Genomic DNA, 26,951 nt, shown 5'->3' with positions numbered 1-26,951 from the left:
CGTCTACTATCATGGCAAGTGGTACGCTAATCACTATGATTGTATGTGAACTCTTGCAAACTGCACCGGATGAGTTGGCGTAAACCCACAATACATGTTGTAGCCCTGTGTGGATTAGAGTTAATTGCAAGGGAGTGCCACAATTCGGGCCGTATTTACAAGTTGGTGTCATCTTTTATTTTATTTGCATATACGTACCAAGATACAGGTTGTATGTTGCAAACCTTGTATTTGTACGTATAGATTCCTTTCCTAACATACATGGCCCACCGGTCAGCCTCTTAAAGAAAAAACCGCCCCGGACCGCTGGCTGGGGGAAAACCGGCTCTATCCATCTCTCCTGCCGCTCGGATCGGCTAAGCCCGCTCGCAGTCGCATCTGTTTCCCAACCCTACTCCCTCTCCTCTATCCCAGCCATGGCGGCGGCCGCCCCTGGAAGCATAGTTCGTGGTGGCGGCGACGGCGACGTCGACGGTGACGGCGGTCACATCATTTCGAGCGGTGCTTTAAGAGGAGTAGCTTTCGGTGGCGGCAGCGACGACAGCGACTCTTATTCGTCCGATGGAGAGAGCTCCTGCGATTTCTCCGAGCCTGTTGTGTCCAAGGCGGGGATGTTGAGGCTAGCACAGATTTGGGTGGCGAATCCAAGCACAAGCCATCATTGGACGTATGGGATCGGCGGCGTTGAGTAAGTTTTCTTCATAAATTTATAGTATTAGGGATTTAATGAAATGGAGATTTAGGATTAGGTTCCCAGTCTAGTTTCTGAATATGCCCAAAATCTGTTAGCTCTTGTGATGGTTAATGTGCAATCTAGAGACATTGAGTAATAATATGTTGAATATTGTTTTCGTTTTCACACAGACAGTGAAGTGATATCTCCTGCTGTTGTCTCCTGCTGCTAAGAATGCAGTGCAGAAGAATCACAACAGCGGCCGTCTCCTGCTGCTAAGTAAATAAAATGAACCATATAAAATGAATCAAAATTATTAGCTATGTAAAAATTATTAGCTGATAGCACCATAAGGCACTCTATCCAACACCATAAGGCACTGTATATTAACCATATTCACTGACAAGTGCAAATATTTTTGAAATTTATATTAATGGTGATTAGGAATAGGAATTTAGGGTTAGATTTAATTAGGTCTAGTTGATGTTTCTCAAATTTAGGGTTACATTTGTGTAATGTGATGTTAATTTATCACTGACAAGTGCCATATTTTTGAATTTTATAATAATGGGGATTAGGGTGTTAGATTTAATTAGTTCCAGTTCTAGTTTATGAAATTTAGTGTTACATTGCTGTCATGTGATGTAAATTTATCACTGACAAGTGCCATATTTTCTGAAATTGTAGTTTATATCCAGAAATTTGGGATGTTGCCATTCATTTTCAAGATCTGGATAGTTTAGAGTTGAAACTGTGCAGTGATGATGTTGTCCTTCCTAGTGTGGTAGCACTGATGGAGACACAAGGCTATGGAAGCACTGACTCGGTGTATTTTGATAAAGGCATAGGAGTTGATGGTTTGGAGAAAATAGATAGCAATGCTAAGTTGCAACAACTCAAGAGACAGCACAAGGATGCCAAGTTGCTGAATTTGTCAGTGTATAGGGGGAGTGCACCTGTCTTTGAAGATGTGCTTGTGACACAAGAGAGCCAAAATGTGGTTGGAAGACAAGAGAGAAGAAATGAGGAGAGAGAGCAAAAGGGCAAGCTGAAGCTTAAACAAGTAGTGGAAGAAGATAGTACTGATGCATCTTCATTTGATTCAGAGGGTCCAATAGATATTGAACATGATCCTTACTTCATGGGGGAGTATAGGCCAAAAGCAAATGAGGGAAGAGGGCTTACATTAGAAGAATTTGAACAGGAAGAAACAAATGATGATGAAACAGACAGCAGTGGACTTGATGATGAAGTGCTACCAGAGGTCTTACATCATTATGATGGTGAAACAGATGTGGAAGATTTATTTGAGCTGGATGAGGAGGATCAAGTTGTTCAAGAAGGAGAACACATTAGTGAACCTGCAATAAAGAGGAGGAAACTTCCATTGGGTAAAGGACCCACAAGAAGGTCCCACTCCAGTGCCATACAAATATATGAACCAAATTTTAAACCCTCATCAGATAAAGAAGAGAAAGGTTTCCTTGAGAGAAGTGATGATGATGGGTTTGAGCCAGCTAGTTTTGTACCACCTAAAGGAAGAAAGAGCAGGGCAAAGAAACAACCACCTAGGAAATGGTATGATGAAAATAGGGAAGAGCCACATAATCAACTATGTCTGAAAATGTGTTTCAGAGATCAACACCAAGTTAGGGATGCTTTGTTGAGCTTGCACATCAGTCATAGTAGGTCTTTTCAGTATCACAGGAATTCAGATAAAAGAATAATTGTGGAATGCATAACAAAGAAGATATGCAAATTCTTTATGGTGGCAGCAGTTATAAAAGGAGAGAAAACATTTGCAATAAAGAAAATGAGATTGCAACACACTTGCCCTACTACTACAGATAAGAGTAGGGTCACTGCAAAGTGGCTTGCAAAGACATATGAGCCATTGTTTAGATCTGATCTCAATACTAGCATTCGGACCATGATTGACAACTGCCAAGAGAAGTATGGTGTAGAAGTTCCAAAGGCAATGGCATATAGGGCAAAAAATCAAGCTATTGAGAATATTCTAGGAGAGCACAAGAAGCAATATAGCAGGCTTAGAGACTATGCTCAGACTGTGATGGATACAAACCCTGGTAGTAGGGTTATAGTTACAACAGTAACTCCAACACCTACTGCAAAAATTCCACATCCTGGGCCAAGGTTTCATGCAATGTTCTTCTCCCTCAATGGAGCAAGGGAGGGTTTTCTCCAGGGATGCAGACCCTTCATTGGTTAGTTCAAATTTATATAATTATTATGTTATTTTAGTTGTGAATTTGCTATTATAGTGACAATTGTGTGTTGCAATATATTAGGTGTTGATGAATGTTTTGTAAAGCTATGCACTGGTGCCCAAATCCTTGCTGCCACTGGTAGAGATGGGAATAATAATATATATCCCCTGACATTTGCTATTGTTGGACAAGAGGATACACAAAGTTGGTGTTGGTTTCTGCACCAACTGAAGATCTTCCTAGGAGGAGAAACTGGACAGTTTGGTCCATACACAATCATGTCTGATAGACAAAAGGTAATACTGAATCCTAGCTTAGAATTGTAGTTATGAATTCTAGCTATGAATTATAGCTTAGAATTGTATCTTAGAATTGTATCTTAGAATTGTAGCTTATAGTTGTGTCATGTGTGAACAGGGGCTACTGAATGCAGTGAATCAAGTTTTTCCTAACTCCCACCAAAGATTTTGCCTTAGACATTTGTATGCAAATTTCCAGAATGCTGGGTTTAGGGGGGAAGATCTTAAGAAGTACATGGATAATGCCAGTTATGCTTATAATGAACACAAGTTTGAACTTGCAATGGATCATATGAAAAAGAGAGTGAAAAGGCTTGGAAGTGGCTTAGTGAGATACCTAAAAAAACCTGGGCTAGGCATGCATTTGACACAAACTGCAAGACAGATTTGGTTGTTAACAATCTGTCTGAGGTGTTTAACAAGTACATCCTTGATGTTAGGAAAAAACCAATTAGGATAATGTGTGATGGTATTAAAGATAAGATGATGGTGAGGTGGCATAGGAATAGAGAGAGTGGGAAGGCAGCTAGATGGGGAATCACACCTCATTATAGTGAAAAGCTAGAGGCAGAAAAGGAAAGGGCCAGATTCTGCAAACCCATTCAAGCTGGTGTCAATTTGTGGCCAGTGAGTAGTGGACAACAAACACATGGTGTTAATTTGGAGCTTCACACATGTAGTTGCAGAAAGTGGGACATTACTGGCATACCATGTAACCATGCAATCTCAGCAATTAACAAGGCAAAAAGGTTTCCAGAGGATTTTGTGTGCAACTTCTTCAGAAAACCTTTGTATGTGGCAGCATATGAACCAATGATTTACCCTGTTCCTGGTGAACATAACTGGAAAAAAAACTCCAGAACCAGACATAGACCCCCCTGAATTTAAAATTAAGAAAGGCAGAAAGAAAGAGAAGAGGGCAAAGGGAAGATTTGAAGTGCCCAAGCCTAAGGATACCTCAATATTAGGTGCAATAACATGTAGCAATTGTGGACTCCAAGGTCACAGATACACAAGCTGCAAGAAAAACTTGAAACCAGAATTCCTTTTGAGGAAAAACAAACATGTGGTAACACTTTTCTTTACTTTGTTTGTTCTTATGTTTATATTTTGCACTTGACATATATATTCAATGATTTGTTTCCCTCTTTCTTTCTTTCTTTCTTTAATAGGCACTTGCAAGAAATGCACCTGCACCTGCACCTACAACAACTGCTCCTGCTCCTGCTGGAAGAGGTGCTGGTGCTACTGCTGGAAGAGGTGTTGCTGCTGGTAGAGGTGCTGGAAGAGGAGCTGGTGCTACTGCTGGAAGAGGTGCTGGAAGAGGTGGTGGAAGAGGAGGTTTCTCAACTCCAAGATGGGCTGCTAGTGCTTCTACTTCTGCCAATACTGGATGGGCTAGTTACTTCAATGCTAGTGGTAATATATGAGCTAGGTGACACTAAGGCTAGTGCTAAAACTAGGTGACAGTAATTGTCTGTTTGAGAACTACTTTGTCTGTTTGAGAACTATTTTGTCTGTCATGTATGAGGTGTTTGAGAACTAGGTGACTTTTGTGGTGTTTGATGATGAAGTGCTACCAGAGGTAATATATGAGCTAGTGCTGCTATGAGAAATATTTTGTCTGTTTGAGGTGTTTGGAATTTAAGTTAAATGCTGCTGAAATTTTGCTTGTGTGCTGCTGAAATTTTGATTGTGTGTTGCTGAAATTTTGATTGTGTGATGTTGTGATGCTCTGCTGCTGGATATATCAAATTATACCAAATTTGACTGATATATCAAATTTCATTGGATATATATACTGAAATTAACTCAATTATACTCCAACATAACAACATGACCCTACCCAAGCACTTTTCAGTATATATACTGAAAATTTACTCAAATATGGCTGGATAAAAATTAACTCAAATTTTAGAAGCAACAACAACATAACCCATTCATTCCAAATGCAGTTCCAACATAACAAATAACTGGTTCAAACATAACAAATAACTGGTTCAAACATAAGTCAAACATAAGTCATAAAGCAACAACAACATAAATCAAACAACAACATTACTCATTCATTCATCTTATCACTTCATCTTTTCATTGAGCAGCTGGTTCCAATTTGAACTGCTAGCAACTTCTTCAGTGAGCTTTTCATTTGAAAGTGTCATACAAGCAAGTTCATTCTTCAACTTTGTCACTTCATCACTGATTTCTGCTTCTGAATTGGCTAGTACTTCCTGTAGTTGACTGATGTGCAACTGCATTTTCCTCCTCTCTTCAATAAGCCTCTCCTTTTCTTTCAAATGGTTGCACTTCAGATTTTTGATCATTTTCCCTTGAGCTCTTGAAAGGTTCTGAAGAATGACATACTTCTCATTCAGCTTCTGGTCCTCTCCCTCTTTCCTTGCTATCTCTGCCTTCCGCTCTTCAAATTCTTTTTTGTACTCACTGACCACATACAAATGCTCTTTTGTCCTAGTTTCTTGGGCCTGAAAAAGGGTGTCCACATGTTTAGCTAGTTCCTGAAATTTATCTTCAAGACTCTTCTTCTCACATGTCAAAGTCTGAATTGTCAGTGCACTATTCAGATTGTCACTCCTCCTGTAAGCTTTGGCATCTTCATACATTTGCCAAAGCTTCAACAGGGCATTCTGCATTGGTATAGGCCAATATGGATCAACCCATTCAACAAATCCACAGTTATCAGCTCCCTATAAATTAAACAATACACAAAGCATAGTAAGCATAGCATATTCTGCTCAGCACATGCCAAGAACCTCCTGCGAGTGCTGGTTCCTTCAAAAGCTACGAATCTTTCTGTTGCTTTGCCATGCTTCCGGCAGAAAACCATAAGATCCAACTCAAGCCCTCTGTAATCCTCATCCTCAATGCTATCAGGAATCTAAAGCAAGAAAAAATCATGACTAAGAAACCATACTAAAACTCTAACCCCTACCAAATTACAACAACAATCAAATCACCAAATCATAAGCAGGCTACCAAACTACAACATAATTCACCAAATCACCAAACCTAACTAAAATCCTAAGCAGCCTAAAACCCTAAACCCTAAACCAGACTAGAACCCTAACCCCTACCAAATTACAACAATAATCACCAAATCCCCAAACCTAAGTAAAACCTTAACCCCAACACTAAATTCCCAAATGCAGCAGCCTACCCTAATCCTAACCAGACTAGAACCCTAACCCCTACCAGACTAAAACCCTAATCCACAAATCCCCAAACTAGACTACAACCCTAACCCCAAAATAAAAAATCCCCAAATGCACCTGGATAGAACCCTAACCCTAGCTGGGAGCACTCACCTCGTACTTCTCCTCGTCCTCACTGTTTTCCCAGAGCATCTGAGAGTAATCCTGGTTGTTGTCGTCGGTGCTTTCATCCTCATACTCCATGGCGGGGCGGAGCTCGGCTACCGGCGGCGAAGAAGAGCCGGAGAGGAGTAGAGGGAGTCGGGCTAGGAACAGAGTGCGAGCGGGTTGCCCCCAGCCAAAGAAGAACAAAGTGTGAGCGGCATAGAGCCGGTTTTCCCCCAGCCGTAGCGGTCCGGGGCGGTTTTTTCTTTAAGAGGCTGACTGGTGGGCCATGTATGTCAGAAAAGGAATCTATACATACAAATACAAGGTTTGTAACATACGGCCTGTATCTTGGTACGTATTTACAAATAAAATGAAAGATGGCACCAATTTATGAATACGACCTGAATTGTGGCACTCTCTTGCAATTAACTTTGTGGATTATGAATATCTTTGCCACATAGTATCACCAAACTTCTCACGAAGGTTGCTCAAATTCTTAACGGAAATACCCTTTGGTTCCTGGTTATAGATACATTCTATATGGAGATTTTTCTAAAATAATTAAATAAAAAATAAAATAGTCAAGAAGTATTTTTAGGTTAAACTTGACTTTGTTTTGCACAAACGTATAAATTTTCATGGAAAAAAAATCAACATTGACTTCAAGGTAAAAAGGCAAATTTTATTTGCTATTATAGGTTACTATTCACACTATTTTGATAAAAAATTGTCTTTTTGAAATCAAGTCAAGGGATATTTTTCTTTTTGTGGATTTTTTCTCATAAGTATAATGGGAGGTCAAGTTTATTCAAAAATATTTTTTGATTTTTTGACTTTTTGTTGAATTACTATTTTTTTCATGTAGGATGTATATACACCGAGGAACCAAACGTTTCCTCCCAAAATTCTTAATCACTCTTTCACTTGCCTTAAGGGCATCTCCAACGCTCATCCGCAAAACGAACACCACATCTGCTCGCGGACAGAGGGAATAGTACGCCCACACGGATGCAAAAGTTATGCATCCAACACTATATGTATATATTTCAAGCCAAGTTTGAACTAACAGTACAAACTCATCAAACACAACCGTTTTTGTTGAAGTTTGAATATAACCTAGAAAAGTATCCTAAACCCTAATGTTGGACGACCATCTCGAGCGTGTGGTCGTCCTTCCCTACCGCATCGTCGACACCGTCCATGCCATCGTCATGTCGTCCCTTCAGCGGCAAAGGGCGCCGGAGGGCCATGACAGCCTTGTCCGGCGGTTGCGTGCAGCTCGCGGAGGAGCCGCTCTGCCTCCTCTTGTGTTTGTGCACAGGGCTGCCGCGGCAATGTAGACGATACCCACGGATATCTGACGACGGCCTTGCCCTTGCCGGCGTCCGCGGGGGACTCGCTAAGCGATCACTTCTCGTCGATCTTGACGAGCTCGTCGTCAAGGCGGCGGCGACCGTCTCCATAGTGTTGACGGAGCGATCAAGGGCCCACGCAAAGATGAAGTCTGGGTCATTGCGGACCCATTGTGATACCACATCGGACTTCTAGAATGCAGAGCGGTGTGCGTCGTTGTACCGGCCGTATTGTGTCTGTTGCATCGTCACACGCTCCTCCTTGGACACAATGGCCCTCGAGCCCGAGGGACCACCGCAACCGCCGCCTCCGAGGTACCGGAGAATGCGGCCACACGTCATCGTGATCGCGGGCGACAATTCCTCGTTGACGAAGCGGCAATTGCGGAGACATTAGCCTGTCAACGTGGTCGTATCGATTGTGCGTCGATGATATGCGGGCTCCTTCTTGATGCGACGTTCGATCTTATTAGACATAGGGGTGCCCCAATTGCATGGGGTGGAAACGGGTCCTCCTTGACGGAGCGTCCTATCTAGACAGCGCAGTGGCACCATGGGTGGAGGGATCGATGCAGACCCGCTTTTGATAGTAAAACATGTCCAGATTGTGCGGTATAGATAGTTGCAATCAGCTTAAAGGTCCGCGTGGGAGATGCCCAGTCTTGCCACATCTTTTATACTACTCCCTCCGTTCCTAAATATAAGTCTTTCTAGAGGTTTTACTAATGGACTACATACGGATGTATATAGACATATTTTAGAGTGTAAATTCAATCATTTTGCTCCGTATGTAGACCACTAGTAAAATTGCTTAAAAGATTTATATTTAGAAACGGAGGAAGTATATAACATTTGAGGCTTACTGTTAAACAAAAAATCTTGCCTTTGACAAGAACCAAAAACGCCGATCAAATTTGCCTAAGTTATGGTATGGAAAAGCGTGACATATTATATGGGTTAAAACCAAATAGCCCCTGTAAACAACAGACATACTATTATCGTCATATCAAGTTATCAACCAATTGGCGAAGTTCCGAGAGAGATTCCCTCATGCCTTACACATGCAGGGAGCGTAGCAGCTTTCAGGCTTGTGAAACCGACGATACACACACAGTCAAAGCCAAGACCGCCAGAGGGGAATCAGAATCTCGGCGTGTCCTCCCCCTGCCAACTTTCTGCGCCGATTCGGCGGATCGCCTGCACGTCAAGCAGGCGAGAACAACGCAAAGCAGCCGGATGCGTTCCGGCCGGTACGTACGGGCCGCACCGCACGGAGGAGAGAGAGGATAAACCGAGAGCATATGCCTGCGTCGAGCGTCCGGTGGAGGCCAGATGCGTCTCCACGACCCGGCAATCACGTTTCACGGGCATAAATCTGGGGACGTGAGAGGTGCTGCCGGAACGCCAAAGTCACGGCACCGAATTCCTCTAGCTCTTCAATGGCTGGCGGGCCGGAAAAAGAAACGTTTTGGGAGGGAATCGCAGGCGCGGCGTGGAAGGGATGGGGTGATAAGGCACGCGAACAACGAGGAGGGCCAATAAGCAAGGGCATCACGCTCTCAGTACTCTATCATCGGTTCCTCCTATCGTCGTGTTTCCTGCATTGCTTACAAGGAAGTGGGGAAATCGTTTTGGTATAGTGGAACTAAACCTGAGAATGGTTTCATACTTAAACTATACTTAAACCATACCCATTCATTTATTTTTCAAAATCATACTTAAACCATATCCATTTAGTGTCATTTTTAGCCCCAACCAAAACCAAGCCCACTATATTTTCCACCCAAACCAATTTAAACCCAAAACATAACTATGGGTTTAAACTCAGTACATAACCATGGGTTTGCTTTAATGTACATATGATTGCACAAATTGACATGTTAAGAAACAAATAAGATAGAAAAGGCGTAAGTGCATCTACAACAGTTTAGAAACAAAGTAATCCTTGAGATACAGTCAACACACAGTAAGAGGCAAAAAGAACATGATCATGGCTGATAAGCTCATTAACAAGTGTATTAAAACCAAATTGCTTAGCGAAAGCACAAGAAAACACTTCCGATTTTCATCTGTTGTTTCCTCATAATACATAATTACATAGTGCATTACAGCATGCACGCGGATCAAAGGTACTCGTTCTCGGTCGTAGTTGATTATTGCATATAACCAATGCGTAGAAACCGATCTGGACCCATAGTTTATAACCGCTAATAACCAAACCGTTTAAACCCGTAACCAACTATACCCAAAGTGGTTTCTCCACATACCCAAACCAAAACCAAACTAAAAAAATCTCGACCCAATAAAACCTGAACCAATCAAACCCAAAGTAAGAACCGAACCGTTACACCCGGTTTTTTAATAACCATTCTCACGTTTAAGTGGAACATCGAGGAGCTTTGTTATTCTTTTGAAGATCGGTACAAACGCAGCGCTAAGAGCATGCGTGGGTATATTTTTATATTGGCGAAGCCATCACAGGTGTCGCGTAGTGACGAAAACATTGTCTTGTATGCTAAAAAGGTTTCAAATTAAATTCAGAAAAATGCTAGCACTCGTACCAACCCGGATGATTTAGTTTTCATGACAAAGAACCTGCTCATTGGAAAGTTGACGAGAAAGTTGTCTTCCACTGTACAAACATCGCTGAAAAATTCTGAAATAAATCTAAAAAAATATTAGTATTCACACGAAGTTTAAGAATTGAATCCAGATGAGCTGGTTCCACGACGAGCAACCTGACCATCCGGGTGAGGCTCAATTCACAAAGCGGACTCCATAGATTTGCAATTGCACGACTTGTTTCGTTACACTCTCGTCACAAATCGACAGCTATTTCGGACAAAAAAAACACTTTCGAAGACAAGGGAAACACAACGGATGGATAAAGTAGCTCATCCGAAAAGATAAGGTGGGGTTACCCAGTTGGCTCCTTCATGGCCACGTTACTAAGTTGCAACTTAACAGGATGTTAACAAAACTGTCGACATTGGTGTGCACACCAAACAACAGATACGTCCTTGTAGTAGTGTTTCGATGTACAAGTAGGCCACATCACCGTTGAAGATGACCGAAACATGCCACAGACGTCAGGAACGTAGAAAGATAGTAAAATCACCAGTTATATTTCCAGTCTACGAAAAGGGGAAGAAGAAGAAGAGGGCAAAGATAGATAAATGCCAGCATATGGATCGTAACCTGTACATGCACAACTCACCGATGCACCAAGCATTTCTGATCACAAACGGGCAAGGAAAGCGTAACGGGAAAACGGAACAGAGATCAGCTTATTTAGTACTGGTACTCGATTTTTTTACAAGCAAGCAGGCAGGGTTAGTTTGTACATGAGCAGCATCCCATCAGACACAGAAACAGAACAGGCAGGCGTTCTCTTAACCAAGGCAGCAAAAAAAAAGCCCAGAAAAAGAAAAGATAGCTACAGCCGAACCCCTGGCTGGCTCGTCGGCACTCTGGATTTATACAATGGCACCAGAAGCTCTCTACTACCACCACTACTACTGATACTTCGCACACTCTCGTCGCATATACAAAGACGCTAGACACGTTATCTCTCCACGGGAACAGTCGACGTACGTGGGCCTGCTACGGGCCTCCTTAGGTTGGCTGCACCGCCTCTCGGGCCCCTCCTCCGCTCACGATCCACGGGTGCCCTGCGATCATCAACCAATTTTGTTCAGATGATTGAGATATAAAAAGTTGGATATGCCAAACGCAGCGGGGTCTATGCTTCCGATCTACGTAGAGGAAGAATCCGATGTGGTATAGGGGCGGGGGCTTACGGATGACTTGGTCGGCGGAGAACCTTCGGGAGACGTCGCGGCACATCATGCGGCGCATCAGGTCCTTGGCCAGCGGCGACACCCCGGAGAACAGCCTCGGCGGGAACCTGGGGCTGCCGCGCAGCACGGCGGCGAACACGTCCGACGCCGTCTCGCCGCTGAAGGGCAGCGCGCCGCCGGTGAGGAGCACGTACAGGACCACCCCGGCGCTCCACACGTCCGCCTTCTCCCCGTACTCGCCGCCCGCCACCACCTCGGGCGCCACGTAGTGCGGCGTGCCCACCAGCCCCCGCGCGCCCTCCCCGCCGCCCACCAGCGCCGCCGACCCGAAGTCCGCGAGCCGGGCGCGCACGGGCCCGCCTTCGCCGTCGCCGCAGGCGTCGAGGAGCACATTGTCCGGCTTGACGTCGCGGTGCGCGACGCCGCGGCGGTGGCAGACGGCGAGGGCCTCGGCGAGCTGCGCGGCCACGGCGGCGGCCTCGGGCTCCGGGACGGGCGCGCCCTGGCGGAGGCGGACCCAGTCGAGCAGGTCGGGCCCGGCGCACAGGTCCATGACCATGTGCGTCCACGCATCGTCCTCGTACACCGCGTGCACCTGCACGACGCCGGGGTTGCCCGCGGCGGCCAGCTGCGCCAGCTTGGGCTCCAGCTCGGCCAGGCCGCGGTCCAGGTCGTCGGCGAGGAGCGAGCGGTCGACCGACTTGACAGCGTAGAGGTCGCCGGTGGAGCGGGACGCGCAGCGGCGGACCACGCCGAAGCGGCCGCGCCCTACCTCCTCCCCGATCTCGTAGTCCCGGTTGAGTTCCTCACTCATGGGCAGATCTGTTGTTTTTCTTTTTTTTCTATCTCGCGGTATATCTTTGGAGGGATAGTTGGTTCGAGACCCGGTGGCCGCCTATTTAACGGAGCGCCCCAACCTCGGGCTGCCGCCGAATATCCGGATCCTGCTCGACCGGACCATATTCCAGTTTTACCCTCGTGTTAATACTAGTACAAATACAATACGTACCCGTAATCTTATCTAATCCTATCACAATTGCAATGTAATTAGTCGACGGATGCATTAGGATCAGCTGGAGTCAAGCAGTCAGCAAACTGCATGACTAATTTACCTGAGTCTTTGTCAAACACTTCATTATTTCCTCATAGTACTACTTCATTATTTTACGAACCAGGACATCGTCGTCATTACAATGAACATGTGCCTAGCTAATGTTCTCGACAAGATTCCATGTCGATCCGATGCATAATTTACCTGCATTCATAACTATCAGTCGTGCTGCACAACGACGTCCTCCACGTGGAACAGAACAAGTGCACGGCCGCAGCGGAGCGGGGAAGTAGCAAGCCGCCACGTCGACGTCGACGGCCGCGCTGCAAACCACAGGACGGCTGTGCGCTTCGCGCTCCGCCACCGTAGCGTCACAAACAGTGGCGGCTTTTGGCAAAAGCTTCGGCCGTCTCCGGCGGTGGGTCCTCCCGCTCCGGCGGTAGTCCACACGTACGTACGTCTCGCCGGACCTCCCTCCGGCCCGCCTCCGCCGCGTGCAGGGACGTGGCCGCTAGCCCCGCCCCGCCGTGACGGGAACGGGGGATAAAGTGGGACCCGCACATCCGTTTCTGATAGGATCACGTAGTTATATAAGCCATCTACCCCCTACGCCTCTAACGTATCTGTCGCCACGGAGAATATAATTCGAAGGTCTGCACTTGACACTGAATACCTTTTGCTGGGAATGCGATTCCGTTTTCCTTTTTCAAATCGCATGTGGCGTTGTGGACTGGTTCACACGGAGTAGTTTAGTTGGCACTGCCTCGTCCTGGAACATAAGCAGATACGGAGATCGGCTTCGAATCTTCATACCATTTCCTGGCACATTGTGTTTGTGCTCGGGTATTTTGTGTGGAAATGCTGATAAGAAACTCGGGTTATTCTTTTGAGTTCTATCCGAGCATATGCCGTTTAAGATCCATTTGGGTAAACCACTTGCCATCAGTGTATTCAAAAGATTTATAAAGTCAATGTTAGCGCATTTGTCTTCGTGCCATGCCATCTAATGGAGTGTTTGGCTGTGCTTATTATTAGCTTTTGCTCTTTGGCTTAAAAGGCAAAAAAAAAAAAACTATTTATGATCTTTTGCCTTTTGACGTATGACTTAATATAGTTGCATCATGGTATAAGTCAAAACTCCACATGCAAAGGCTAGCGAGTAGCAAAAAAAAACATGCAATGGCTAGCAGGTGGCTAATCACGGGGAAATGCCCAAGCCAATGATATCATCGGATTAAAAGCTGATTTCGGTATGAAAAATGTTTCATAACTCAAACCATTTGTCTAACCCGTAATCCGATTATTGGTTTATATAGACAAGACTTTTAATGCTAGATCACGTGTCAATATGTTCCAATAGTAGTTACTTTTAAGATATTCAACTCATTGAAAATCACGAAATCCCAGAAATACGAGAATATGAAAAGACAAAACAAATATATGCCTGCATAGATCGTCAGGGTCATCGAAATCCGCAAGTTCATACCATGACATATATCAAGTGAATCATTTGAATACCCCAATGTCACTACGGATATCCGCGTGCAAGACATACATCAAGTGTTTTCAAACCAAAATATGCAATCCAATCATTTGAAATACCATGTATAGGTAGGCATGGTGGGCCCTCATGGAAGAAACTTCGCTCAAGGATTTGGATGCACAAGTAGTATCTCCACTTAGTACGAAGTTTTGGCTAGCAAAAGGTTCTAAACAAGTGCCAAACATCGGAGGATCCATAACAATATAACTTCTATGCAAATATACCCAAACATAACCATTGATCAATTGTCCGACTTCAACTATTTGATCAAGGTTGGAAATAATTGATGGGTATTCACAATCATAAAATATGTCCAAGATAATATATTTGTATGTGAAAGTTCTCTTTCTCATACTAATCATTCATGAATTGCTTGTATGACCAATTTGATGATTGTCAAACTTCAACGGATTTTACTTTCTAAAGCGAATGTGCAACTACTACAAAGCATAAAGCACATTGATAATTTTAGATTTATTGTATTTCATTCATTCACAATTTACTCTTATGATATAAGTGAAGCACAAGAGTAAACATCAAACTACTTGAAAGCACAATTGCTCGCTATGGTTGTTTTGATAATTGATCACAACATATGCATCACTGGACTAATATGTTTATCCAAGTATGTTTCAGAAAGGTTCAAAAGATGCTTTGGCTAAAGGCTAATGTGGAGATGCCCCTTGATGCAAGAAAGGAATAAGATTGACTCAAGCTTCAAGCTAGAAGACTCTTCATTTTATATTTGTGAAAATCACTTTTGAGTCCATAGGAAAGCCAATACTATTAAAAGGGGGCGAGGTATTAAAACGAACTGGTTTCTCAAGTGCTCAAAGTTAGCCACCAAAATACTCATTCATTTTTCCCACATAACCATTCTGTACAATACCACACACTCAAAATCGGTGCCACCAACTTTCCCATTTCGGCGCCACCGTGTTTGATCTCAGACAGAACCCTAGCCATTCCCACCAAATCGGTGCAACCGAAACCATGCCGGTGCTACCGAGTTTAGGTGACCAACTTTCTGTTGCCTTGGTACACAAAATCTGAATTTCCGAGTTTGAGTATCGGTGTCACCGAGTTGTGTCATCTGATCGTTAGCCACCTTTTCGGTGCCACCGAGTTGTGTATATCGGTTCCACCAAGATTCAAAAGTTGCTGCCTTTAGTGCCAGTCGGTACCACCGAGTTTATGACTTCGGTGTCACCGAGTTTTCCACTTTAGGTGTAATGGTTGGATTTTGTGTGCTGCCTATATATACCCCTTCACCCACCTCTCATTCGTGGGAGAAGCACTTCGAACACACACTTCATTCCCAGATCCATTTTATGAGAGAGAGCCACCTACTCATGTGTTGATACCAAGATATTCCAATCCAATCATTTGAAACTTGATCTCTAAGCTCCCGAAGTTGCTTTCCACCAAATCAATCGCTCCTACCCATGCCTATTCTGTGAGAGAGTGATTTTGTATTGAGGAGACTATCTTTAGAAGCACAAGAGCAAGGAGTTCATCGTTCTACCACATCTATTACCTTTTGGAGGGTGGTGCCTTCTAGATTGGTTAGGTGTCGCTTGGGAGCCTCCTACTTCGTGTTGTGGAGTGGAACCAAGATGTTTGTAAGGGCAAGGAGATCGCCTACTTCGTGAAGATCTACCGTGAGTAAGGCTAGTCCTTCGTGAGCGGAAGCCGTGGTGGAATAGACAAGGTCGCTACTTCATGGACCCTTGTGGGTGGAGCCCTCCATGGACTCTCACAGTCGTTACCCTTCGTGGGTTGAAGTCTCCACTAACATGGACGTACGATAGCGCCACATATCGGAACCATGCCAAAATTCATCGTGTCAACCTCATGCGTTTGATCTCCCTACCTTACTCCTTTACTTTACACGTGCATGATTTACATTCTGCTGCTACACTCTTAGAACTACATGTGTAGGGTGTACTTGACTTTCCGTAACTGCCAAAACTGCCCCTCAACTAAAATTGGGAAAAGGCTAATTTTTTTATCTTGTCAAGTAGTCTAATCACCCCCCTCTAGACATACTTTCGATTCTACAAGTGGTATCAGAGCTTTGGTCTCCATTGCATTGGTTTCACAACCTAGGAGAGTATGGCATCTAGTGAGGGAATTATCACCGTAGAGGTCCATACTTCGATGGCACTAATTTTGCTAGTTGGAAGCATAAGATGAAAATACATATTCTTGGCTTTAATCCTCACGTATGGGCTGTTATTCGTGTTGGTGTGCAAGGTAATTTATTCGAAGAAGGGCATGAACCGGATCGTGATGCGACAGTCGATGAACTGAAGATGTTGCAACTCAATGCACAAGCGTGTAGCATCATCTTCAACTGTCTATCACTACTGGAAACAGAAAATTTGCCATGTGCCTAATCTTTGCCGTGTGCTGACGGTCGGCAAAGAAGTTCTTTGCCGTCAGCTTACAACTGCCAGACGGTAAATAAAAAACTGATGGCATAGAGATGATTTGCCATCTGCCTTTTATTTACCGTTTGCTAACATATGGCAAATATCCCAAAGGCAGACGGCAAAGAGGTGCCAGCTCTTTGCCGTGTGCCCACAGATGGCAAATGAAATTAAGGCAGACGGCAAAGGCTAGTACCCAGCTCTTTTTTTTTTGCATCGACAGTACTAGCTCTCTCTGTGAACGTTAACGCAAATCGAATTAAGCAGACGGCAAAGGCTCTCTCTCAAGTCTCAACGTTACCCCAGCTCTCTCTGCGCCGTCTGCCGTACCCAGCTCGCGTCCCTTTCTGCCGCCACCGCCGCCGCCCCGCCCCGTCTGCCGCCGCCGCCCCGTCCCGTCTGGCATCGAGCGCCGCCGCCCCGTCCCGTCTGGCATCGAGCGCCTCCCCGAGCTCCTCTTCCTTCCCTTCCTTCCAGTCTTCGTTCTGTTAATTGGTGCTAAGAGCTTAAGAAGAGGCTGACTCTAGGTTAGATTCCTCTGGTGGATGGAAGGAACTGTTATTTGTGGGGCTTAATTAATTAGGACCTGGTATGAACTCAATGCTCCAAATATTTTTCCTGGTGCTACCTCTCATATCTGTTTGTGTGCACTTGTTCAATTGTTCTTCCATTGTTTCACTTCGCAATGCAGTCTGGTGCTAGCAAAAATCGGTTCAGACCTTTCTTGAGTTCTTCTTCTTCTGAATTGAGCCCTGCAACTGAATCGTTGAATATATGCGATTCTGTGCAGGATTTGTTTATTTTTCAGCAGCAAATGTAGGGTCTGTTTTTGTGCTTCTTTCTCAATCTGGTTCTGCCGTTGAACATTTGTCGCGCAGCTGGTAGTTCTCCGAAGGTTTTGTTTCTTGTTGGATTTTTCATATCTGATTGCAGCTCAACATTATGTTAAGATGTGGAGTGCATATGCAAATTTCTTGTGATTGCTGCTTCTAGAGGGGTTTCGTAGATTCAGATGTTTTACAATGTTTTTGCGAGGCATGCAGTGTAGTTTCACATATATGTTGTGTACTGTTTCAGAAGATAAGCGTGTACTGATTAAAGTTGGTTCCGGGTTATTCCCTTCCTTCCCCGATCTTCCTGTGCGTGTTTGTCCGCCGCCATTGAGCTCCGTTCCGGCCGGAGCAGTGGCCGCGTCGAGCCACCGCTACGGGCTCCCTCCCGTGGAGTTAGGCACGGGAATGGAACCTCTAGGGTCCCGCATCCCCACCGGTCCCTAGATGCAGTTGCCGTGGCCGCATCATCGCCTGAGCCGAGCTCCTCCTTCCCTGATCTGGAGGTAGAAGAGATAGGTTACAGTGCGTCATAGCCTATCTGGTTCAGAATTCTTATTATAAATTACTATGAAGGAAATAAACATATTATTATAAATAATAGTTTTTTAAATATAATACTGCCTAAATAAGTGTTGTTTTGGACACTCACATGGACTACGTGATGTAACATTAGCTATTTATTTCTAGAATGAGTGCATATGATTTTACATGTCCAATCTAAATAATACAAAAAGACATAATCAATTTTTTAAAAACTAGTTTTAGCTAGTTGGAGCTGAACTAGCTCCCAAAGTATCCAAACACATGGGCTAGTTTGGGTTAGATGCAAACTAACCCACCAAAAAAACTAGCCCTGAGAAGAGGTGCTAATTGGAGCTAGTTGGGGATGGATAGATAAAAAAAATATTTTGACCGCATCAGATTCTGGAAAGTTTTATAGGTAACCTGGAAAGTAGTTATAGGTAACCTGGAAAGTTTTATAGGTAACCTGGAAAGTTTTATAGGTAACCTGAAAAGTTTTATAGGTAACCTGAAAAGTAGTATAGGTAACCTGGAAAGTTTTATAGGTAACCTCGACCCCCGACCCCCGACCCCCGACCCCCGACAACACTCACCCTCGACCCCCGACCCCCTACCCCGACCCCCGACGCCACTGACCCCCGACCCCCGACGCCCGACGCCACTGACCCTCGACCCCCGACCCCCGACAACACTCACCCTCGACCCCCGACCCCCTACCCCGACCCCCGACAACACTCACCCCCGACCCCCTACCCCGACCCCCGACGCCCGACGCCACTGACCCTCGACCCCCGACCCCCGACAACACTCACCCTCGACCCCCGACCCCTACCCCGACCCCCGACAACACTCACCCCCGACCCCCTACCCCGACCCCCGACGCCCGACGCCACTGACCCTCGACCCCCGACCCCCGACAACACTCACCCTCGACCCCCGACCCCCTACCCCGACCCCCGACGCCACTGACCCCCAACCCCCGACCCCCGACACCTCTTCTCCTCCTACCCCCTTAATGTGTTGATCGGGTGAATTTCAATGTGCAGTTGTTCGACGACCTCCACGTGCGTTGGACGAGCTCCGCCCTTGCGTTTGTTGGTGAGCACAAATGACTTCTCCTCCTACCCCCTTAATTTGCTCTGTCCCGGTCTTCGTGCCGATGAAACTTGCTAGCTATAGGTTTCTTCAATCATGAGTATGCGTGACCAGTATGCGTCTCCCGTTCGAAAGGGCGACATCTATAAATATGCATTTCTTTGCATATTTATAACCGCCATCCTTTCGAATTGTCCAACATTATCCATGGACAGCCCGAGTATGTGTAGATTGGGTTTGTTTTCCCGTATGCTGTGCTCCGGATCCGATGCGGAATTTCGTCAGTGCCTCCCCTGTTGTTCTCCGGGTACACATCCTCTCTGCTTATTGCCGAGACGTGTATCAGGAGAACAGCGGGGAGGTGCTGCCGAAATTCTGCGTCGCATCTGAAGCAGAGCATGGGAAAACGAACCCAGTCTACACATACTCGGGTGGGATTAGGACCTATCTTTACCTATTAGCGTGTAGGTTGCATGGACGTAATAAAACTGACAAACTTGATTAGCGTATGAATATAGATGATGAATTATGTATTTATTTCTTGTGCCCCCATAGGTAGCTAGGCAACATGAGTGATCGTGCTTGGATGTACACTGGTCACCCTAGTCAGAAAGACATGACCCATGAATGGTTAACAAAAACCAGGGGGTTTGTGAGAGCCGCATTTGCAAATGGCCAGCAAAAAACATGGTGCCCCTGTCCCAACTGCGACAACTGGAAAAAGCAGACAAAGTTTGAAATGGGTAAACACTTGCAGAAGTGGGGTTTTACGCCTAATTATACGGTGTGGACTTTTCATGGTGAGTCTGACCAACGTGCCAGAGCTGAGGTGATTCGTCGTCGCACCGACGAGCATGGTACCGGGATTGAAGACATGGTGCAAGACTTTGATGATGCTCGGGATTCGGACGATGAGATGGAGGAATCTGCAAAGGCCTTCTATGAAATGCTGGAGTCTTCAAAACATCCTCTCCACGAGCAGACTGAGCTTTGTCAGCTGGATGCCATCGCGCAAGTAATGGCTCTGAAGGCTCAATTCAACCTAGGCAGAGAATGCTACGACGCGATGATGACGATATTTGGACGCTTTCTACCCAAAGGCCATGTACTGCCTGCAAACCTGTACCAGTCAGAGAAAATCCTCTGTGTACTTAAGATGCCCTATGAGAAGATACATGCCTGTGAGAATGGATGTGCCTTATTTAGGCTTGAGTATGCGGCCTTGAACTATTGCCCCATTTGCAATTCTTCCAGGTATATTGTGGTAGACAACGGCATGGGTGAGAAGAATCAGACCAAAATCCCCATTAGTGTTCTTCGATATCTGCCAATCGTACCAAGACTTCAACGTCTTTTCATGGTCGAAGAGACGGCCAAACAGATGACATGGCACAAATTGGGCAAAAGAACCGAACTAGATACGGATGGGAACAAGATGCTGGTACACACTTCAGATGGTTTTGCGTGGAGGCACTTCGATGCATTACATAAGGATAAATCGGAAGATCCAAGGCAACCTAGAGTTGCCATCAGCACGGATGGGTTCAATGTGTATGGTATGACGGCAGCACAATACATTTGTTGGCCTGTATTTGTCATTCCACTAAATTTGCCACCCGGAGAGATTATGAAAAGAAAGAACATTTTCCTGACGTTGATAATTCCAGGGCCCAACTATCCGGGGAAGAATATGAATGTGTACATGCAGCCGCTTAAGGATGAGTTGCAAGAAGCCTGGGATAATGGGATCAAGACCTACGACGCGGCTACCAAAACAAATTTCAAAATGCATGTGTGGTACATGTACTCGACGCATGATTATCCGGCGTTTGCGCTATTCGCTGGCTGGTGTGTGCATGGAAGGTTCCCGTGCACCACATGCAAGGCAGCTCTTCAGTTCCGTTGGCTGCAGGCTGGTCGCAAGTATTCTTGCTTCGACATGCATAGACAATTCCTAGATCCTGACCATAAGTTCAGAAAAGACAAGAAGAATTTCATCAAAGGTAGAGTTGTCAAAAACACTGCACCAGCTGCGTTGACAGGCCAACAGACTCTTGATCAGTTAAACGCTCTCGAGCCCGATCCTTTGCGTCCAGGATACTTCAAAGGGTATAATACGGAACACGCCTGGACTCACAAGTCATGCTTATGGGATCTCCCTTACTTCAAAGACCTCCTTTGCCCACACAACATTGACGTGATGCACACTGAAAAGAATATTGCGGAGGCCATTTTTGGTACATTGTTCGGCATAGAGGGGAAGTCAAAAGATAATCCTAAGGCTAGAATCGACCTAGAGGCTCTATGTGATAGACCGTTGCAAAACTTGCGACAACGAAAAGGAAAGCAAAGCATAGCGAAGCCAAAGGCATGGTTCAATCTTGAAAGGCCAGCTATGAGGGAAATGCTATTGTGGGTGAAAATGCGGTTGATGTTCCCCGATGGGTATGCTGCGAATCTAAAGAGGGGAGCGAGTCTTGAGAAATTGAAAATATTTGGGCTCAAGAGTCATGATTGGCACATATGGATTGAGCGGGTAATGCCGGTGATGTTGCGTGGCTTTATCCCTGAGGATGAATGGCTAGTACTGGCAGAGCTGAGCTATTTCTTCCGTTCTCTTTGTGCGAAAGAACTATCGCCTGGCGTGCTAGATGAAATGGAAGAGTTGGCGCCGGAGTTGATCTGCAAATTAGAAAAGATCTTTCCACCGGGCTTCTTTAATCCAATGCAACATTTGATTTTGCATCTCCCGACCGAGGCAAGAATGGGGGGGCCCGTTCAAAATCGATGGCGCTACTCAACTGAGAGGATGCAGAAGACGCTTCGAGCTAAGTGTAAAAATAAACGTAGAATTGAAGCATCGATGGACGAGGCATTCATTACTGAGGAGGCGGCAAACTTCGTGACAGCACACTACGAAGCCAAAAATTATCATTTGCATAACCCGAAGCCTCGGTACAATGATGGCGATCGAGAAAAAGTTCGATCCAACCTCAGCCTATTCAAAGGTAAGCTCGCACCATCCGGTGCTTCGAAAGGGAAATTGTTGGATGTCGAAGAATGGCGGACCATTTCATTGTATATCTTCACCAACCTGACAGAAGTGCGGCCGTACATCGAGTAAGTTCTCGGTAATTTATTGTTCCGCAACTTCTAATTGCTTTGAACCACTCTTATTCCCGGATATTTGATATAGTCGATACGTCGCCGAATTCTCGGATGGAGCGGTCATCGAAAAGGATTCCGTCGAAGAGTATGAGCTTCTCGCAAAGCATGGAGGCGACTATCCTGGTTTCATCTCTTGGTTCAAACAAAGGGTAATTAATTACCATTAAGGGCCCATTTGACTTATTGGTCTAATTTGCGGCTAATGCATCCATTCTTTCGTATTAAACTTGTAGGCTGATGCAGAGTCTATGGACGCCGAGTTGAGACAAGTCGCTGATGGTTTTGACTATAAGGTCCGTTCATTTGACAAATACAACATCAACGGGTATCACTTTCGTACCTTTGGCAAAGAGCTATCTATGCCCGACCTAAAGACTACAAATTGTTCTGTCTCTGCTATCGGCGAAGGAGACACCGAGTATTATGGAAGGGTTGAAGCAATTTATGAACTTCTATTCTATGGTGAAAACCCACCGACCGTCGTAGTCTTCAAATGTTATTGGTTTGAGCCGAGGGAGACTAGAAGGACTCATGAACATATAGGACTAGTCGAAATCAACCAAAACACCCACTTAGATGTTCCCGATGTCTATATTACGGCTCAACAGGCGACACAAGTTTTCTATCTACCGTGGGCCTGCCAAACTGATCCAAATCTCAAAGGTTGGGATGCCGTTTATGAAGTGCCACCACATTTTAGACCACCTACCCTCAATGAAGAGGATTACGAACCTCACATTAACCCAGACACATATGAAGGAGAATTCTTCCAAGAAACACGTATGTCCAAGAAACGTTTCAAGAACCGCTCTACTTCACCCCAGAACATTGAAGTAGACAGCGACAGTGATTCCGTCTTAACCCCTGAGCCCGAACAGGAAGAGCTGGAAGAAGAAGAGGTTACTGCTGCGGATGACCTGTCACTTCTTGACCGATTACATAATGGTGGCCTTCCACATGTTCTTCTAGATAGTGATGATGATGATGCATTTATTGATGATAGTGATGATCATGATGCATTTATTGACCCCGAAGCATATATAGACGAGGACGATTGTTATTAGTTCATGTCAGGTATTCAACTATTATACTATATATAAATTTTGAGTTCATGTTAGGTATTCAATTTTTATTAGTCATGTTGGTATTTATGTTGTACTAATTTCATTTACTCTTTGTCATGACAGGTGTTGAAAGATGGTGGGAAAGGGTCGAAAGCATGCCGCGGCTGCTTCTCCGTCGGCGGGTGATGGGATGGGTACTTCCATTCCTGCCTCGCCTCTTCGGAGAGTGTTTCTCTCTACTATGCAAGGAGCGGCCCCCGTGAGAGGAGGTCGACCACCCGCGAAGCCGAGAGGCACTAAAGGTACACGTTGTATTCATGTTGGTATTTATGTTGTACTCATGTTGTATGCATATTGGTATTTATATACATTTTATTACTCATGTTGGTATTTATGTTGTACTAAAGGTACACGTGGCCGCGGGAGAGGTAGGTCTACACGGTCTCCGCCACCACCCCAAGCTGATTCACCTGAGCACAGGAGGACTTCTAGGGTGGATTCGTCTGAGGTGGAGGCTACACGGTCTCCGGTTCACGAGCCTCGGGTCGACGAGCCTCAGGTCGACGAGCCTTTGACCCACGAGACTCGTGTCCCAGAGGCTTCCTTCCACACGACTGCGGAGCACAGCAGGGATGAGGGTACGTCCCAAGAGACCCAGTGGGATACCTGGCCTGAGCCAACTGGCCATGCTGGTAGAGACGAGGAGCTGGGTGAGGGGGATACCCAGTGGGATACCGTCTACCAGCGTGGTAGTTCGGGGCTCCCGCTCGTGCCAGCGACCCCCGACCAGAGGTGGTCGATTAGGCCAAATGGGGACAAGTAAGTTAATTTACTCTTATTTAACCTTTTGCCTTCGCGTTTTCTCAAATATCTAATGTTTTGGCTTCAATTTGTCATACTGTAGGGGTTGGATTGTTGCCAAGGGTGTCCGCAAGCCCAACAGCGTCCTCGGTGTTCTTTGCCGTCAAAACTTCCCAGGGTTTGTTACGTTGCCCGGTCGGGAGCGAGAGGTAGGGATGACCTGGGAGCACTACTTGGGTGCCCCGGCCCTGCCGGAGGTGGAGATCGACGGTGTTTTGTGTGACACGAGGGCGGACATGGTGATCCGAAAGTTTTGGGTAATTTCTCTTTCACACAATTATAAATTAACCATAGCTATTTATTGTACTAATCGGTGTTGTCTCGTTTGCAGACCTTCTACAGGTGTGAGGAGGGATACGAGGACGACGCGGCAAAGGTTATCGAAACCGAATGTCGCCGCCTACTTCAAAACTTTCGGCACGAGGCTCGGGTGCAGGCTGTTCGAGACTACTATGCCACGCGGCGTATTAGGATTGATAAGGCGAAGTGCCGTGATGCTAAGATGGAGAAGGAGCATTACATGAAGGTAATTACATATTATTAAGGCTTTGTAGTTAGTTTCCTTGATTTGGTTCTTACGCACTCAATTTTCTCTTTATTAACTTAGGTGCCCCCGAGATGGTGTGTGGATAAGATGGATTGTTGGGAGGCCTTGGTGGACCAGTGGTGCTCCGAAACGTGGGAGACCAGCCACAACAATGCCAAGGAGAGGCGTGGCAAAATGGTTGGCGTGCCACACCATCAAGGGAGCGTCAACTTAATCCAATTTGGCGAGAACTGGGTATGTGGTTTGCTTCATGCCTCATGCAATTCATTCTTAATGCTATCTTGAGCCCTTTACCAATACAATTTTCTGCTCTCTCTCTTTTAGGCGCGTCACAATAAGACGGAGGCGCCACAGATGTACGACCTGTATGCGATGGCCCATACTGCCTTGTACAAGAAGGTCAAGGCATTCTCTGAGTCTGACCTCAAGCATCCAGAAAACTTCACCAACATCTCCTCCCACGACAAGCTCGTGAAGTACAGAGATCACGGGAAGGCGAGGAAAGGGGAGGACTTTAACCCGAGCGAGGGGCCTATTGATCCAGAGCTGGTGATGATAGCTGGCAACGGGAGGCCCCATGGCTCGCTCGCCATTGGAGACGGCCTTATACGTTGTCCTAGCACTCTCCGGCAGATAAAGGCACGCCAAACGAGCTCTTGTCCGGAGATAACACGTCGTCCACGACCAGTCGAGCTCGCCATCGAGGTTAGTTTAATGGACTCAACTATCTTTCCGCATTATGTTGTGCGTTGGAACCAATATGATTACATTGCTAACAATGAGTTGTGTTGCAGGCTGCTATTCAGAAAGAGAGAGCGGCAATGCACGCGGCTATGGCGGAGAAGGATAAGGAAATTAGGGAGCTGGAGGAGAGGACGACTGCATTGGTGGAGGCGGAGAGGGCACGGAATGAAGCGTCTACCAGGGCCATATACGAGCTCTTCGTGGTAAGTTTCTTCTTCATGTTATTTCAAATCTTGCATTTGAATGTCCGTTTCATTAATAAATAAAAAGTTTGACTTGTCGAAACCAAATGTACAGTCTATGTGCGAGAAGAACGGCCAAGTCCCTCCGCCGATGCCAGTCATTAACGTGGCGGGGACGGTGAGTTTCATTTCAGTGGAGTGATCTTAAGAGTGTCCTCATGCTAACTACACATTGCAAACGATGTTTGGTGCAGAATATGTCCCGAAACGGATCGCACGACCCTTCTACAGTCGAGCCTTCTCCAGGGCGGCCTTCTCCAGGTGAAACAAGCCAGAGCCACCGTGCTTCACCCTAACTTAGGTATGTTATTTCTAGTGTTTTAATAAAAAATAGCTAGACTTCCATCTAATGACATAATTAGCTTAGTTAGCTGCAAAATAGCTAGACTTCCATCTAATGACATAATTAGCTTAGTTAGCTCCCGCTCCTTCTCCTTCTTCTTCTCCTTCTTCTCCTTCTTCTCCTTCTCCTCTTCCTTCTCCTTCTCCTCCTCCTCCTCCTCCTCCTTTTTCTTCTTCTTCTCCTCTTCCTTCTCCTTCTCCTCCTCCTCCTCCTCCTTATTTTACTTCTTCTTCTCTTTCTCTTCTCCTATAGTTAGCTAGGGTTCCACCTAAATGACATAATTAGCATAGTTAGCTCCAAAATGGCCTATTTAATAAGAAATGACCTATACTTAGCTAATTATCCTCGAAATGACATAATTAGCTCCAAAAAGGCATTCTTAGCCAATTTAGCCCGAAGAAGGGGACAAGAAGAGAAAAAGAGGAAAAATGAAAGGAAGGAAGAGGAAAAATGAGGAGAAGAAGAAGGAGGAGAGGGAGGAGGAGAAGAAGAAGGAGAAGGAGAAGGAGCTCCTTCTTCTTCCTCCTTCTTCCTCCTTCTCCTTCTCCTTCTTCTTCTCCTTCTCCTTCTTCTTTTCTTCTTCTTCTCCTCTTCCTTCTTCTTCTCCTCCTCCTCCTTATTTTACTTCTTCTTCTCTATCTCTTCTTCTACGTAGCTTAGACTCCTCCAAGAAAGGCTAAATTGGCTAATTATCCTACGAAATGACATAATTAGCTTAGTTAGCTCCAAAATGTCCTATTTAATAAGAAATGACCTATACTTAGCTAATTATCCTCGAAATGACATAATTAGCTCCAAAAAGGCATTCTTAGCCAATTTAGCCCGAAGAAGGGGACA

The 26,951-nt window shown here is 45.4% G+C and overlaps 1 protein-coding gene and 1 pseudogene across 1 annotated transcript; one reads left to right on the top strand and one right to left on the bottom strand.

Annotated features, from left to right (window-relative positions):
* The first annotated feature begins 416 nt into the window (after nt 1-416).
* LOC123428651 lies at nt 417-4,630 on the top strand (annotated as a pseudogene).
* Nucleotides 4,631-11,129: 6,499 nt separating this feature from the next.
* Nucleotides 11,130-12,718, bottom strand: LOC123427248 (phosphoenolpyruvate carboxylase kinase 1-like). Its single transcript, XM_045111248.1, has 2 exons — nt 11,670-12,718; nt 11,130-11,540 (listed from the first exon to the last, which is right to left on the bottom strand). Exons 1-2 carry the CDS (start codon nt 12,481-12,483, stop codon nt 11,485-11,487), a joined length of 870 nt encoding a protein of 289 aa, XP_044967183.1. The 5' UTR covers nt 12,484-12,718; the 3' UTR covers nt 11,130-11,484.
* Nucleotides 12,719-26,951: the final 14,233 nt, after the last annotated feature.

Source organism: Hordeum vulgare, chromosome 2H, assembly GCF_904849725.1.
Source record: "Hordeum vulgare subsp. vulgare chromosome 2H, MorexV3_pseudomolecules_assembly, whole genome shotgun sequence".
Classification (NCBI taxonomy): Eukaryota; Viridiplantae; Streptophyta; class Magnoliopsida; order Poales; family Poaceae; genus Hordeum; species Hordeum vulgare.
Note: the sequence above shows the minus strand (reverse complement) of the source record. Positions and strands in the feature narration are given on the sequence as shown.

Excerpts from the sequence above, each read along its gene's own strand:
- LOC123427248 (XM_045111248.1), bottom strand. The coding sequence starts at position 12,483 with ATGAGTGAGGAACTCAACCGGGACTACGAGATCGGGGAGGAGGTAGGG. Across the intron at positions 11,541-11,669 it reads CTCCGCCGACCAAGTCATCC|GGCACCCGTGGATCGTGAGC; the intron begins GTAAGCCCCCGC and ends TGATGATCGCAG.